Source organism: Chinchilla lanigera, unplaced genomic scaffold (assembly GCF_000276665.1).
Source record: "Chinchilla lanigera isolate Chin_1 unplaced genomic scaffold, ChiLan1.0 scaffold00005, whole genome shotgun sequence".
Taxonomy (NCBI): Eukaryota; Metazoa; Chordata; class Mammalia; order Rodentia; family Chinchillidae; genus Chinchilla; species Chinchilla lanigera.
Window position 1 is genome coordinate 4,517,942 of NW_004955406.1, and position 13,495 is coordinate 4,531,436.

General features: G+C 35.7%; 1 protein-coding gene across 5 annotated transcripts in view; it reads right to left on the minus strand.

The window, feature by feature from the left end:
- The window catches only part of Rps6kc1 (ribosomal protein S6 kinase, 52kDa, polypeptide 1), a 159,996-nt gene that overhangs the window by 135,011 nt on the left and 11,490 nt on the right, over positions 1 to 13,495 (minus strand). For 3 of the 5 annotated variants that reach the window (XM_005374727.2, XM_005374726.2, XM_005374724.2), the window contains exons 2-3: positions 9,677 to 9,712; positions 3,834 to 3,954 (exon numbers count right to left, since the gene is read on the minus strand). In XM_005374727.2, the coding sequence (XP_005374784.1) occupies positions 3,834 to 3,954; positions 9,677 to 9,712 (157 nt within the window). Of the gene's footprint in view, positions 1 to 3,833; positions 3,955 to 8,222; positions 8,391 to 9,676; positions 9,713 to 13,495 lie in introns of those variants that run through there. The other 2 variants (XM_013520007.1, XM_013520009.1) reach the window with 2 other exon arrangements.

Here is a 13,495-nt window from a genome sequence, read left to right on the forward strand (position 1 = left end):
GCTCAGCGGCAAAAGCGCCTGCCTGGCAAGCGCAAGGTCGTGAGTTCGGTTCCCGGTACCGGAGAAAAACCAAAAAAAAAAAATTTAAAAAAAAATAAATAAATAAACTGTATAGCAAGACCATGTCAAAAGAAAAAAAAAAAACCTATCTTTCAAAATTGATGGACAAATAAAATACTTCCAGGACAAAGAACTCCTGAAGAAATTCATAACCACCAAGCCACCGCTCCAAAATGTTCTCTAGTTAGTAATCATAAAAGAGATAACATGGACTATGACTCCATAAACCCCAACAGAATGAACCAACCAGGCAAAGCAAGTAATTAAACAGAGGAGGGATAAAAAGGAACCAACAGGAAAATAACATGACAAGGGTAAGTCCATACATGTCAGTGGTAACTATCAATGTAAATGATCTCAACTCACCAATCAAAAGAAACAGACTGGCAGACTGGATCAAGAAGACACAGCAATATGCTACATACAAGAAACACATGTGATCCAAAAAAGAAATTCATAGACTGAAAGTCAAAGGATGGAAAACAACTGTCCATGTGACAAGAACCTGGAAAAAAGCAGGGGCAGCTATGCTATTTGCAGAAAGTGGATTTCAAACCAAGACTAATACTAAGAAAGACAAAAAAGGTCACTACATATTTGTAAAGGGAACAATCCAAGAGGAAGAGATAAAAATCATAAATATATATACACCAAATACCAGAACATGCAACTACATAAAATGAACACTAATGGACATGAAAAATCAAATTAGCACTAACACAATTGTAATGGGGAACCTCAATACACCATTGTCACAATTAGGTCAAACAGACAAAAAAAATCAACAAACAAGTATCAGAATTTAAACAAACTTTTGAACAAATGGACTGAGTAGATGTCTACAACATCAAAATACACATTCTTCTCAGCTACACATGAGACAGTCTCCAAAACAGAGTACATACTAGGTCACAGAATATGCTTAAGTAAATGTGAAGGAACTGAAATTATCCCAGGCATATTATCAGACTATAATGTTATGAAAATGGAAATCAGTGACAAAAGAAGTGCCAAGAACTTCTTATACAAATGGAAATTAAATAACACCCTCCTCCACAAGCAATGGGTTGCAGATGAAATTAGACAATTTCTACAATTAAATGATAATGCCAGTATAACATACCAGAACATATGGGACACAAGGAAAGCAGTCCTATGAGAGAAATTTATAGCAGTGAATTCCCATATCAGAAAAACAGAGCAAGTCTAATGTTGAACCTAATGTTGAACCTCAAGCTTCTACAAGAAGAAGAGCACATTGGGGGCTGGGGACTTAGCTCAGCGGCACAGCGCTTGCCTGGCAAGTGCAAGGTCATGAGTTCTATTCCCAGTACCAGAAAAAAAAAAGAAGAAGAACACATCAAGCCCAAACCTCACACAAGAAAGGAAATTTTAAAGATCAGAGCAGGAAAAAATGCAATTGAGACTAAGAAAACAATTCAAAGAATAAATGAATCAAAGAGTTGGTCCTTTAAAAGATTAAATAAAATTAACAAACTCTTAGCCAAATTTACCTAAAAAAGGAAGATAAGACTCAAATCCATGAAATTAGGAATGAAAAGGATGAAATCACAACAGATCCTACAGAAATCCAGAAAATCATTAATACCTACTTTGACAACCTGTATTCTAATAAGATGAAAAACACAGACAAAATGGACAGATTCCTAGATACATATGAATTAACAAAGCTGAATTAAGAATACATAAAAATTCTAAATAAAACAATGTTAGTCAATGAAATTGAAGATGTAATTAAAAACCTATCAACAAAGAAAAGCCCAGGTCGTGATGGATTTACTGCTGAATTCTACAAGAAATTTAGAGAAGACCTAATGCCACTATCTCTCAAACTCTTTAATGAAGGGGAAGCAATACTCCCAATTTCACTCCTTGAAGCAAGCATTACCCTGACAGAAAGAGAACCACAGGCCAATCTCCCTAATGAACATACACGCAAAAATCCTCAATAAAATACTAACAAACAGAATGCAGCAAACCAAGATTATACACTGTGACCAAGTGATTCATCCCAGTGATGCAGGGATGGTTCAACATATGCAAATTAATAAATATAATACACCATATTAACACAGCCAAGGACAAAAACCATATGATCATCTCAATAGATGCAGAAAGAGCATTTGACAAAAGTCCAACACCAATTAATGATAAAAACTCCACAGAAAATTGGAACTGATGGTCTTTATTTAAATCTGATAAAAGACATCTATGACAAACCAACACCCGACATCACACTAAATAGACAAAAACTGAAAGCTTTCACTCTAAAATCAGGAACAAGACCAAGATGTCCACTCTCACCACTCTTATTCAATATAGTTCTGGAAATGTTAGCTAGAACAATTATACAAGAGAAAGAAATAAAAGGAATAAAAATAGGAAAGGAAGAAGTTTAATTATCATTACTTGTGATGACATGCTACTCTACATAGAAAAAACTCCTCCCAAAAACTCCACCCAAATATTTCTAAATTTAATAACCAAATTTAGTAGCATAGCTGGATACAAAGTTAACACTCAAAAATCAATATCATTCTTGTACACAATTAACAAACTCACTGAAAGAGAAATCAGGGAAGTAACACCTTTCACAATAGCATCCAAAAAAGTAAACTACCTAGGAATCAATCTAAAGAAGAAAGTAAAAGACCTCTACACTGAAAACTATGAAAAAGGAGATTGAAGAGGGTATCAGAAAACAGACAGATAGATAAACCTTGTTCCTGGGTAGGAAGAACCAATACCATGAAAATGGCCATACTTCCAAAATTATTATACAGATTTAATGCAATCATAATTAAAATTCCAAAAGCATATCTCACAGAATTAGACAAAACAATCCTAAAATTCATTTCAAACCAGAAGAGAACTAGAATAGCCAAGGCAATTCTGGGCAACAAAGCCAAGGGAGAGGGGATCACAATCTCTAACTTGAAACTGTATTACAAAGCTACTATGATAAAAACAGCATGATACACACACACACACACACACACACACAATCCAAGGATCAATGGAACAGATTAGAAGATTCAGAAACAACTCCAGACATACTTAACCACCTTATCTTTGACAAAGGAGCCAAACACCTTCACTGGAAGAAAGACAGCCTCTTTAATAAATGATGCTGGATGGGCTGCAAATATAGCGCAGTGGCACAAGTGCCTGCCTGGCAAGTATAAGGTCCTGAGTTTGATTCCCAGTACCAAAAAAAAAAAGTTAAAAAAATAAATGGTGCTGGAAAAACAGGCTTTCAACATGTCAAAGATTAAAACCAGACCCGTATTTTTCATCATGCACTAAACTAAAATTGAAATGGATCAAACATCTAAATATTAAAACAGAAACATTAAATCTGCTGAAAGACAGAAATGGTACAACTCTTGAAGACATTGGTGTAGGCAAAGACTTTATGAATAAAGTCTCGATTGCACAGGAAATATCATGAAGAATCAATAACTGGGATCTCAACTTATTAAAAAAGCTTTTGCACAGCAAAAGAAACCACCAACAGAGTAAAGAAACAACTCACAGTATGGGGAAAAATGTTTGCCAGCTATTTCTCAGACAAAGGACTAATATCTAGCATACACAAAGAATTCAAGTAAGTGTTTACTGAATAATATGAACTATTGTAGCAGGTAAAGAAGCTTCGGACTTCATAGTGTAGTACGTCAGGTTTCAGCACAGATCCACAAGCATAATTAATGATCACATTTTTCAATTACAATTTCAAAATAACCACTTACCAAATACTATTCCTTTAGCAAAGGGAGGAAACAATTCTGAATGACGGAATAAATGCTTGTGAATTTGCCACAGCTCTTTGTGCAGTTTCTTAAAATCACTGTATCTCTTCCATACGATTATCTAAAAAGAGAAAAAAGATTAAAAGTACGCTTCAGAGTAAAAGCATTTACGTTCTGATATCTAAACATGAAGTTATCATTTCATTAAAATATTCAAAATTGTCAAGCAGAGCAAACATATGCTCTAACCAATACAGTGAACTGTCTGAAATTCACTAATACTTGCTTTAAAACTACAAAGCACCAAGTTTTCCTTATACTATTTTGTTTTGGTTTTTAAATTTCATTTTAAACAAATACTGTTTTATTCTTCCTGGGAAAATATTCAACCTGGTACAAAGAACTTCTATAGTACATAAAATGTAACTTAATCTCCTAAAAATCAATTATCATTGTCCTAGGAAATTAGTTAAATGTCCAACATGTATTCTTTCTCAAAAATAACATGTTTATAAAGACAAAATAACTAACTTAGATAATTTTTAAACACAAACGACATACTCGGGGCTGGGGATTTAGCTGAGCGGCAAAGCGCCTGCCTGGCAAGCGCAAGGTCGTGAGTTCGGTTCCCAGTACCGGAGAAAAACCAAAAAAACAAACAAACAAACGACATACTCAACATTTGCCTAAAAGGATAAATTGAGTAACAGTGAGGAAGAAATGGCTGTGTAGCAAGTCATTAACAGGAACTTTCTTATTTCATAACTTTTTCTTAAATCTTAAACTAAGAAATAAGATATTTGGGGACAAGATGAATGCTGATCAGAATACCATTAAAATTAGCATATTGCAAAAAACCAAAAGAATAATCATCTACATTGAATAACGTGAAAGTGAGTTTGCCTTCATTAGTCTGAATTATTTAATCTTGCTCAGATTCAGTTAGACAAAAGAAAACTTTGTAAAAAGAAAGGATTTAACACATAGCATTGATATCACTGAGTTGGCCCTTCGGTCCCCAGAAAATAGGGTAACACTGCGTTTTAAACTGTTACTTTGTATATTAGGGCCTTTTCTTGTGAAAAGCTTAATCTCTTCCCTTCCAATGAATTCTCAAGTGTTTTCATGTACAACAGAGTGTGATGCTAATGATCAAATATGGCTGGGCAGATAAGTGATTTAGGAGATTCTTGCCAAAAACCTACTGTGTTATAAGAAATTCTTTACCCCCAATTTTGTCATACCACCTGAGTCTTTTTGTTCTTTATTTAATTTCAATCCTGGGAGACTAGGCAGATTTAAATGAACTACTTCCTCCTGATGCTTCACTTTTATTCGTGCAGTAAACAACAAAAAACTGTCACCAAAGCAAATATTTTCATGGCCCTCCTCAGTGCTGGACATCATACTGTCACAGGGGATAAGGAAAAGAGACACAGAGGGCCTCCTCCAGAGTTCTCAGTTTGGTTAGGAAGAGTAAGCCAGCCCAGGACACCCAACAGGCCATCACCAAGCAGGGTGGCACGGTGGTGGGACAGGGGACACCTGAGAGCCCTCTACAGAACTTGCTATTTGAAGGGAAGTGGTCAACAGAGCCGGAAAATAAAGACGAGGGGAAAGGGGGTGCAGTTTTTAAAAAGAAAGATGCCACAGAGGTATTACTAGACTTTGGCTCTTGCAACTGGGTAACCAACTGGTGGGGCCAATCCCTGCGGTGGAGGCAGGGAAGAAATAGCATGGGGAAGGAAGAAGTTCTGCTGTAGACGGCTGGTTTAGCGCTTGGCAGGCATCTCACTGGGTGTGGGAGTGAAGAGCCAAACCTGCTCCTTGGGAGCCATGACTGGACAGGAGGTAACAGGTGAGGAAAGGGAAAAGGAGTGAATATGGCCTAGACGGAAATGCTGACACCAAAGACTAGGCAGAAAGAAAAGGAAGCTCAGAACGAAGTGCTTGGGAAGCCTGGCCATGCTGCGAGATGAGCCGCTGAGAAAAAGAGACTTCACTTGAAAATGGAAGTGAGTGAGACAAAAGCTGACAGCAAAGAGACAACACTTCCACTAAGCAGAAGGAAAGGAACTGGCTGACAGAGCCCAGCCAACACTGGAGAACCGAAAGGCCTCAAGGGAGTAAGATTTTAGCCATCATATTTTTGGCTTCTTGGTAGTTTCTAATCTTGACACGAAACATGAACAGAATTCTGTCATGAGGAAAAAAGTGGTATTTTCCATACTTTAAATTATATCAAATTATGGTAGCCCTGCACTGCTAAGGGTTGGGAGGAATGGGCACTATCTTATGAAGGAAAATGGCACCAGGAACTGGTATCACATAAGGTGAAAGCCATTACAACGTGAACAGAAAGACTAAGACTTCAGATTGTGGAAACAAGTTTGCAGATAAAATTGATATTCTAGTTAAGATCACTTTCAAATAAAAAATGACTCCAGAGGCAAAATTTAACAACTCGATCACAGCGATGATTAAAATGCCAGAGTATAATCTGTCAGAGCAAGAATCAGAACTGCTGACACAAGGATCCGTGTTTCTTCACCATGCCTTCGCTTACTCCCTCACACATGCTTTATCTTAACACTAAGGCTGTAGACCTGAAATACCTACAAGCATTGCCAATAGCACACTCACTGCCTGCATTTATCAAATGCATACTCCTTCGAAACCTTCAAAATGGAAAACTGAATAAAGGTGCACTTACAGCACATCAGCAAGTACTGATGTTTATATGTGGACTACATAAAGCTCCAAAGACACATGCAGAAATTGTTTATTCAATTTCTATATTTTCCTATTAGAAAAAAATAACTATGTAATATCTATTACTTCACTGAACCAAACCTGCATACATTTCTTACTCATTAAAATCACTGTGAAGAAAATTTATCAATGAAATGTTAATTCAATGATAACCATATACAGACTACAAACAATGTCTAACTTTTCATTAGAAATAGTCTCTTAAATATTTTACAATAACCTCCTCCTTTTCAGATAATTATAAATAATGACATCAAAAAATTCTAGAGCCCTATATTTTATGAAATCACCCAATTCTTTTTTTTTTTTTTTGGATTTTTTTGAGACAGGTTCTCACTATGCAGTTCAGGTTGGCCTTGAGCTCACTTTGTATCCCACGCTGGTCTCGAACTTGCAATGATTCTCCTGCCTCAGCCTCCCAAGTGCTGGGATTACAGGTGTGTGCCACCATGCCCGGCGAAACCACCCAATTCAATTAACTTTGGCCTTTTTACTCTTATATAGCATTTAAAAGTTGCTGGATCATCTTTTCTAAAATATGTCACTACCATCCCATTTGTTTTTTATTCTTTCCCCTCTTTTCAAGAGCCTTTTCATTCCCTTAATACATTTCTCTAAGTGTGTATCTATTTTCAGAAGCTTATTTATGAAAAGACCATTTGGAGATTTCTGATATGATACAGAGAAAGCTCAACTTCGGTTGTTTTCCTTTCCCAGTTTCACCAGTGAGATATGCCACCTACTGAGAAAGTGCTGCAGGTCACCATTAGGAAAGCTGGGGGAGGACGGAGCACAGTCTTTCTGCACCATCCTGCAAGCGGCCCATGTTCTAGAGCAGTGACGGCAAATCTTCTAATAACGAGGGCCCACACTGCAACCTAAACCCATGAACTTATCACAAAATTGAATGCTGTAATTAAACCTGAACATCGAGGTTTTAGTTTAGGAAAAACAACTCATACATTAACATCTTTTGTCTTAAAAACAAATAATGCATGTGCCATAGGTTCGCCACCACTGTTCTAGACCATCAACAGAACGAAGAGGCCACAGGTCAACAGCTGCTGTACTGTCACTCATGTTTTTCTTAATAAAAATTTAGAGGAAATTTTTAAAACTTTTTAAGAAGAAAGTTATCCTAGGTAATTTTAAATTATTTACTCCATGTTAATACTTTTTAGCATTCTTAGGAAAAAAACACTAGTATCTGATATAGTATGTGCCAAGATGTGTAGTATATAAAAAAAGAGCAAAATTTCTTCAGTTTGAAAAGGATACCATATTATTGATCCTATAACTGATTAGAATAACTGTATATCTACTAGTACTCAATGGTTCTTATGAAGCCCAAGTATATTCTAAAACAGTAACTAAATTAATCAAGTAATGGAGAAAGTGAAAGGAAAGGAAATAGAAATAAAGTCTAAGTGAAAATTCCTTTCCTAAGTGAAAACTCCAGTGTTTAAATGGGATATGTGAGAAATAAAAAAAGTACTAATACAGGTAATTTCAAGGTTATTTTACCCTTTAAGAAGCTGACTGGATAGGAGACTTTTTAAAAAATGTATACTATTTCCAACAAAGGACCATGCAATTGTCTAACTAAAGGACACTTACAAGAGTTTTCTGATGAATGGTCATCAACAGTTGTTATTAGAAAAGAGTTTTCCCCAAAAAAAGATTAAGGAAATGGCAGAGAGTATGTTCATGGATAGGTTGTTTCAGGATTCTCCCTGGAAAAGTGGAACATCAAGCTACAAACTACAGCACAGCAATCAGACAGCACTGCAAAGGAAACACGACCGATTTTCAATTTTAACAGAACTGTAAATTCTCAAAAGCAGAACACCCTGGCACTGACTAATACAACAAAATTAATGGAACTCTAAGAAACAGTTCATAATAATCAACTGATACTTAAGTAAAGATTACTTTCATTAAACAATGGTGCAAATAACACTCACAGGCATATAGAACCTTTTCTTCCAAAGTAACAATATTCTCCCTATTATGAGGGAAGGGAAGCTATCTTAAAACCCAGGAGGAAAGTAGTATGAAATCTTTTTTCAATGTGTCTATTATTAAACCTTATAATCACAGGACAAAAACAAATATCAGATCAGACACAATACCTTAAGGAATTGTAAGGTAAAACATTTAAATATTGTCTAAAGCCAAGGATGACACACTCAAATCAATCAGGACCAAATTATCAACTTAAATGCATGAATCAACCCAGGTATGGTCAAGGACAGTGGGGCCTGTGGCTAAATAGAAAAAGTTCATACCCCACCCAGACACCCAGATTCAATCAGGGAAGCACAATAACAAGGTTGCAGAATCAGGACTGCAAATTAACTGCCATGTTTTAAACACTTCACAAGCGACAAAATCCCCAAGCCTTCTAGCTTTAGTGACAATGAGCAGGGGTCAAAATGAAAGTAAATCAAGAAACATTAAAAGTAAGGATTCCTAAAAACATGCAACAAGCACAACGCAATTACAAATAGAGAATTGCACAGTTTTAAGCAAAAACATAATAGGCTGGCATCACTGCAGAGAAATGGACAGAAAAAAGAAAAATGCAAAGAAAAGTCTGCAAAAAGAATTAACTTAAAAAGTTAAAAAAGAAACATCTACACCTAAAACAGATTTTCAAGATGTCAATATATCAATTCAACATAAAACTGGAAGTAGGTGGAGACCCATAACTTATCATTATAATCTTTAAAATTAATACTAGTTACCAAATACTTATGTTATATTAAACAGCATCATGAACTTGAAATGATTAGAGGTCCTCAATTAATAGAAAAATCTGAAGAGTATTAGTTACCAGAACAATTATCACTATTAAATAGCACTACAATTCCTCAAATTCCTATTTATATAACTTAACACCTACTTAGTAGGTCTGAAGTAGGACATTTAGCTACTATTTTAGGAAGCCACAGACAATCTTCCTACAAACACTGATACACAAATAATTCAGGCAGTTTCCTCAATAAAGTATTTAATTAAATTTTTGTCAAGAACAGAAAATGAAATTTTCATATGGATAAACTTGTTACCTCCTGGACATCCTCTGGGTTTCTCCGTGAAACAACCTAAAATAAAACATACATAGAAATATCGCATCATTATCAAAATTTAAGATTTCACATTTGCACAGTTACTTCCAACAGTATTGTCATAAACATTTTCATTTGCTTAAAAAGTACTTATCACTAAAAAATTCAGCCATATAATAATGTCACTATCTGAAATACTAAAATTTAAAGAAAAAACGCAGCTAAAATTAAGCACACATGCATTTTATTCATAAGAGAATCTCTCCCGTCTTCACCCTTACTTAATATAACCCTAACAAGCTTTGCCTTCCCTCCTTCCCAGCTTATGCATAAATCAGAAGCATAAAGAACTGCTGCACTTAGGCAAAGTATACCAGAGATCTCCACATACTGTTTCTTATAACTGTATACGAATCTGCAATTGGGTCTATAAAATTTCAATTTACAAAAAGGCAACCACAATATTCCACACACCAATATCAGTGACAGGCGATCCCTGGCAACCCAATAATGAAGAAGAAAACAAAAGTAACATAAAAAATTTAAATGCAAGCATTCAGAGGCAAACAATCATATCAATATTCCTTGAGCAGAGACTGGCGGCGTAGCTGAGTAATAGACTATGCTTACCACCCATAAGGTCCTGATCCAATACCCAATACCAAAGCCGTGTGTGTGTGTGTGTGTGTGTGTGTGTGTGTGTGTGTGTGTGTGTGTATCTAGAACAGAAGATTCTAACTTTTCACATTACAAAGGCCATAAAGTCCAACACCACATAGAAAGATTGACTCAAAAACCTTTAGAAAAGAAAAAACTAGCATTGTAGAGTGGGAAAATATCACACTCTGTAACGTGTATGATATAAATTTATATTACATAATATCATCTATGTAAATGTAAAATTACTGAACCTGAGGCTACAATGATGTATCCTGCAAAGCCAGACAGAAAGATAAACCCATTACACATGATTACCTATGGTAAGGAGGAAGAAAACTGTCTTTGATGGCCAATGACAATATACAGTACCACGCACTGGGGTAAGATTAATTCAAGGTTATTCTTAAAGTCCAAAATGACAATAAAAAATGATGAACTTAAAAGTCAAGCAAACTGTAATTCAAATTATGTTCCTGAAGTTAAGGCTTGAGCTCATCTATAAAATGAGGGCTATCATGAACATCATCTGGATATCATGAACATCAAGTAACAAAAAGAACTGCAGGAGAGTTTAAAACCCTAGTATGTTCCACCTAAGATTTCCAGATAGTAATCTGCTGTCATTTTGTTATCCAGTTTTCAGGGTATACAAATTTGGTACACTCTCTTAGCCATTTTCATTAATTTAGACCAGGGCAATCCAGCAGAACTTTCTGTAATGAGGCAAAGAAATGATCCTATCTGGACCATTCAGCAGTCCTTGAAATGGCTGCTCCAACTAAGGAACTGAATTTCAACTTTAGACCTTTTGAATTAATATCTACATGTGGCTAATGACTACCACATTAGACAACACAGATTTAGAATAACAGGCTAAAACACATAACTAACAACTGTATCTTATTCAACTATTTCATTTTAACTGTTACTTCAAACACCAGCATGCTCCTCCCACACATACACCTTTTCACATAATTAAATTGACCATCTTCTAGTTAATTAGTATGTCACAGAATTCCCTCATATAAATTTTTTATACTTTTTCAAAATGTACTAATCAGAACAGAAGTCATGGATAATCAATCCACTAATAATCAACCAAAAATAATAGCACAAGATCATTCACAGTAAGATTTAGTCAGATGTATCTTGTATTTCCTAATTTAGATTAGATATTCTGCATTTAAAAATATACTAAAGTACCCGGGCGTGGTAGCGCACGCCTGTAATCCCAGCACTAGGGAGGCTGAGGTAAGAGGATCGCTATGAGTTCTAGACCAGCCTGGGCTACAAAGTGAGCTCAAAGCCAGCCTGAACTACATAGTGAGACCCTGGCTCAAAAAGACAAAAAAAAAAAAAGAAAAAAATATATATATATATTTATATATTTATATATATATATACACACACACACACATATATATATATACTAAAGTAGCTTCTTATTTTAAATAATCTTCCTTAACATATGCAAATGATCCTTTGGGACAGAAAAAATTATTTCTTAGTTTGGTATACATACTAGAATGATCACATTTTGGATTTTCTTCTTATACACCACTCTTGGAAATCAACTATATATGTTCTACACATGCATAATTCGTTAGTCACCCCCTATTAATATCCACAGTTGGAGGTTTATCACAATATCCACAACTGGCTTATCAGAAATAGCCACTTTGATGATGACATCCCAGCCAGCTTCTTAACACCTCTGCTATGTGCTGGGTTACAATAGTGACCCCTGTCTCATGGAACTCATGGTCCACTGGTACACAGTGGCCAGGGAAGTGGGGTGAGCTTCCCCAAATTATTTTCAGATCTCTTAAGCAGTAGCTTAGAAAGCATTTCATCTAGACTCTTCCAGTGACATCCAATCTTCACTGTTAAGTGCTTTGGGACTTTTCAAGTTTTCCCAATGAAAGTAACTGATAGCTATTTCCAAAAAACACAGAAAATTGTGTGTGTGTGTGTGTGTGTGTGTGTGTGTGTGTGTGTGTGTGTGTGTATCTAGAAGGGAAGGTTCTTAAACTACCTAGGTGAAGGTCTTCATGCTCATTTTAGGTTTAGTAGAAGAATTACTCTTTGCCATCCAAATATATCCCCAATGAAAAGGGAAATACACTTACTGTCAGAATATTACATCAAAAACTATTTTTTAAGAATTAATGGTCTCTTTCCTCAAGAGAACAAACAACGCTCAGAGGAAGTCACAGCAAGGAAGTACTGGACTGCACTTTAAGGATTTTCCTCTTTGCTCGTGGAGCTTCTGCTTCTCTTTTTCACATTCCTCTTTCTCCTTCTTTCCCTCACCTCTCTGTGAGTATTCCAAGAATCAGCTGTAGACTGTGATTTTAGCCTCCATTTTATTATATCATAATCTATATCTGTGCTACATAAGTCTATTCAAAATACTGTGCTAGAGTGGGTAACTAAGTACATTCACATTTGCAAAGCTTTTGGCATGAATGATTTATTTTATTCACTCAACAACCTATGAGTTGGGCAGGAATGGTTACTATGAGAACCCCTTTTACAGCCAAGAAAGGAAAGTAATGCAGAGACCTGTCTGAAGTTATTTGTCTTCAGATTTAGGATTAGAACCTCAATTTTCTGACACTTGGTCTAGCCCTCGCTCCCCCATACTACACAGCCTTTGCTTATCCACAATATTTTCAGCAATGAATAAGCTTATTTCCACAGAACACTACCACCATTAGACTTCATCTATTCTTTCATTTCTGCCATGTGTATAAAAACATAATCACTTTCCCTATGCCATACATATACAAATATGAACACTCCCCAAACACATTATCAAGTTCAACCAGCTGGCAGCCCTGTATAAGGGATTCAGTATGCCTATGCATGTAGTCTCATGGAAACACTTTCAGAACATATCCTGTACAGTGGACACCCAAAACATAAAGTGTCTACTAGTAATAAGTGTCTATTAGTAACTTTTTCTACCTGTAATTCTCTTTGGAGTCACTGAAAAGTTGATGAAAAATAAGAATACCAATCAGGTATCTTAGGGAAGAATACAACCCTACTCAAAGTGAACAAAATTAAACCCTCAAATCAAAATTGTGTAACTTTCAAAACTTTATTAGTGATTACCAAAATACAACCTACTAAAGAAGACTACAACCTACTAAA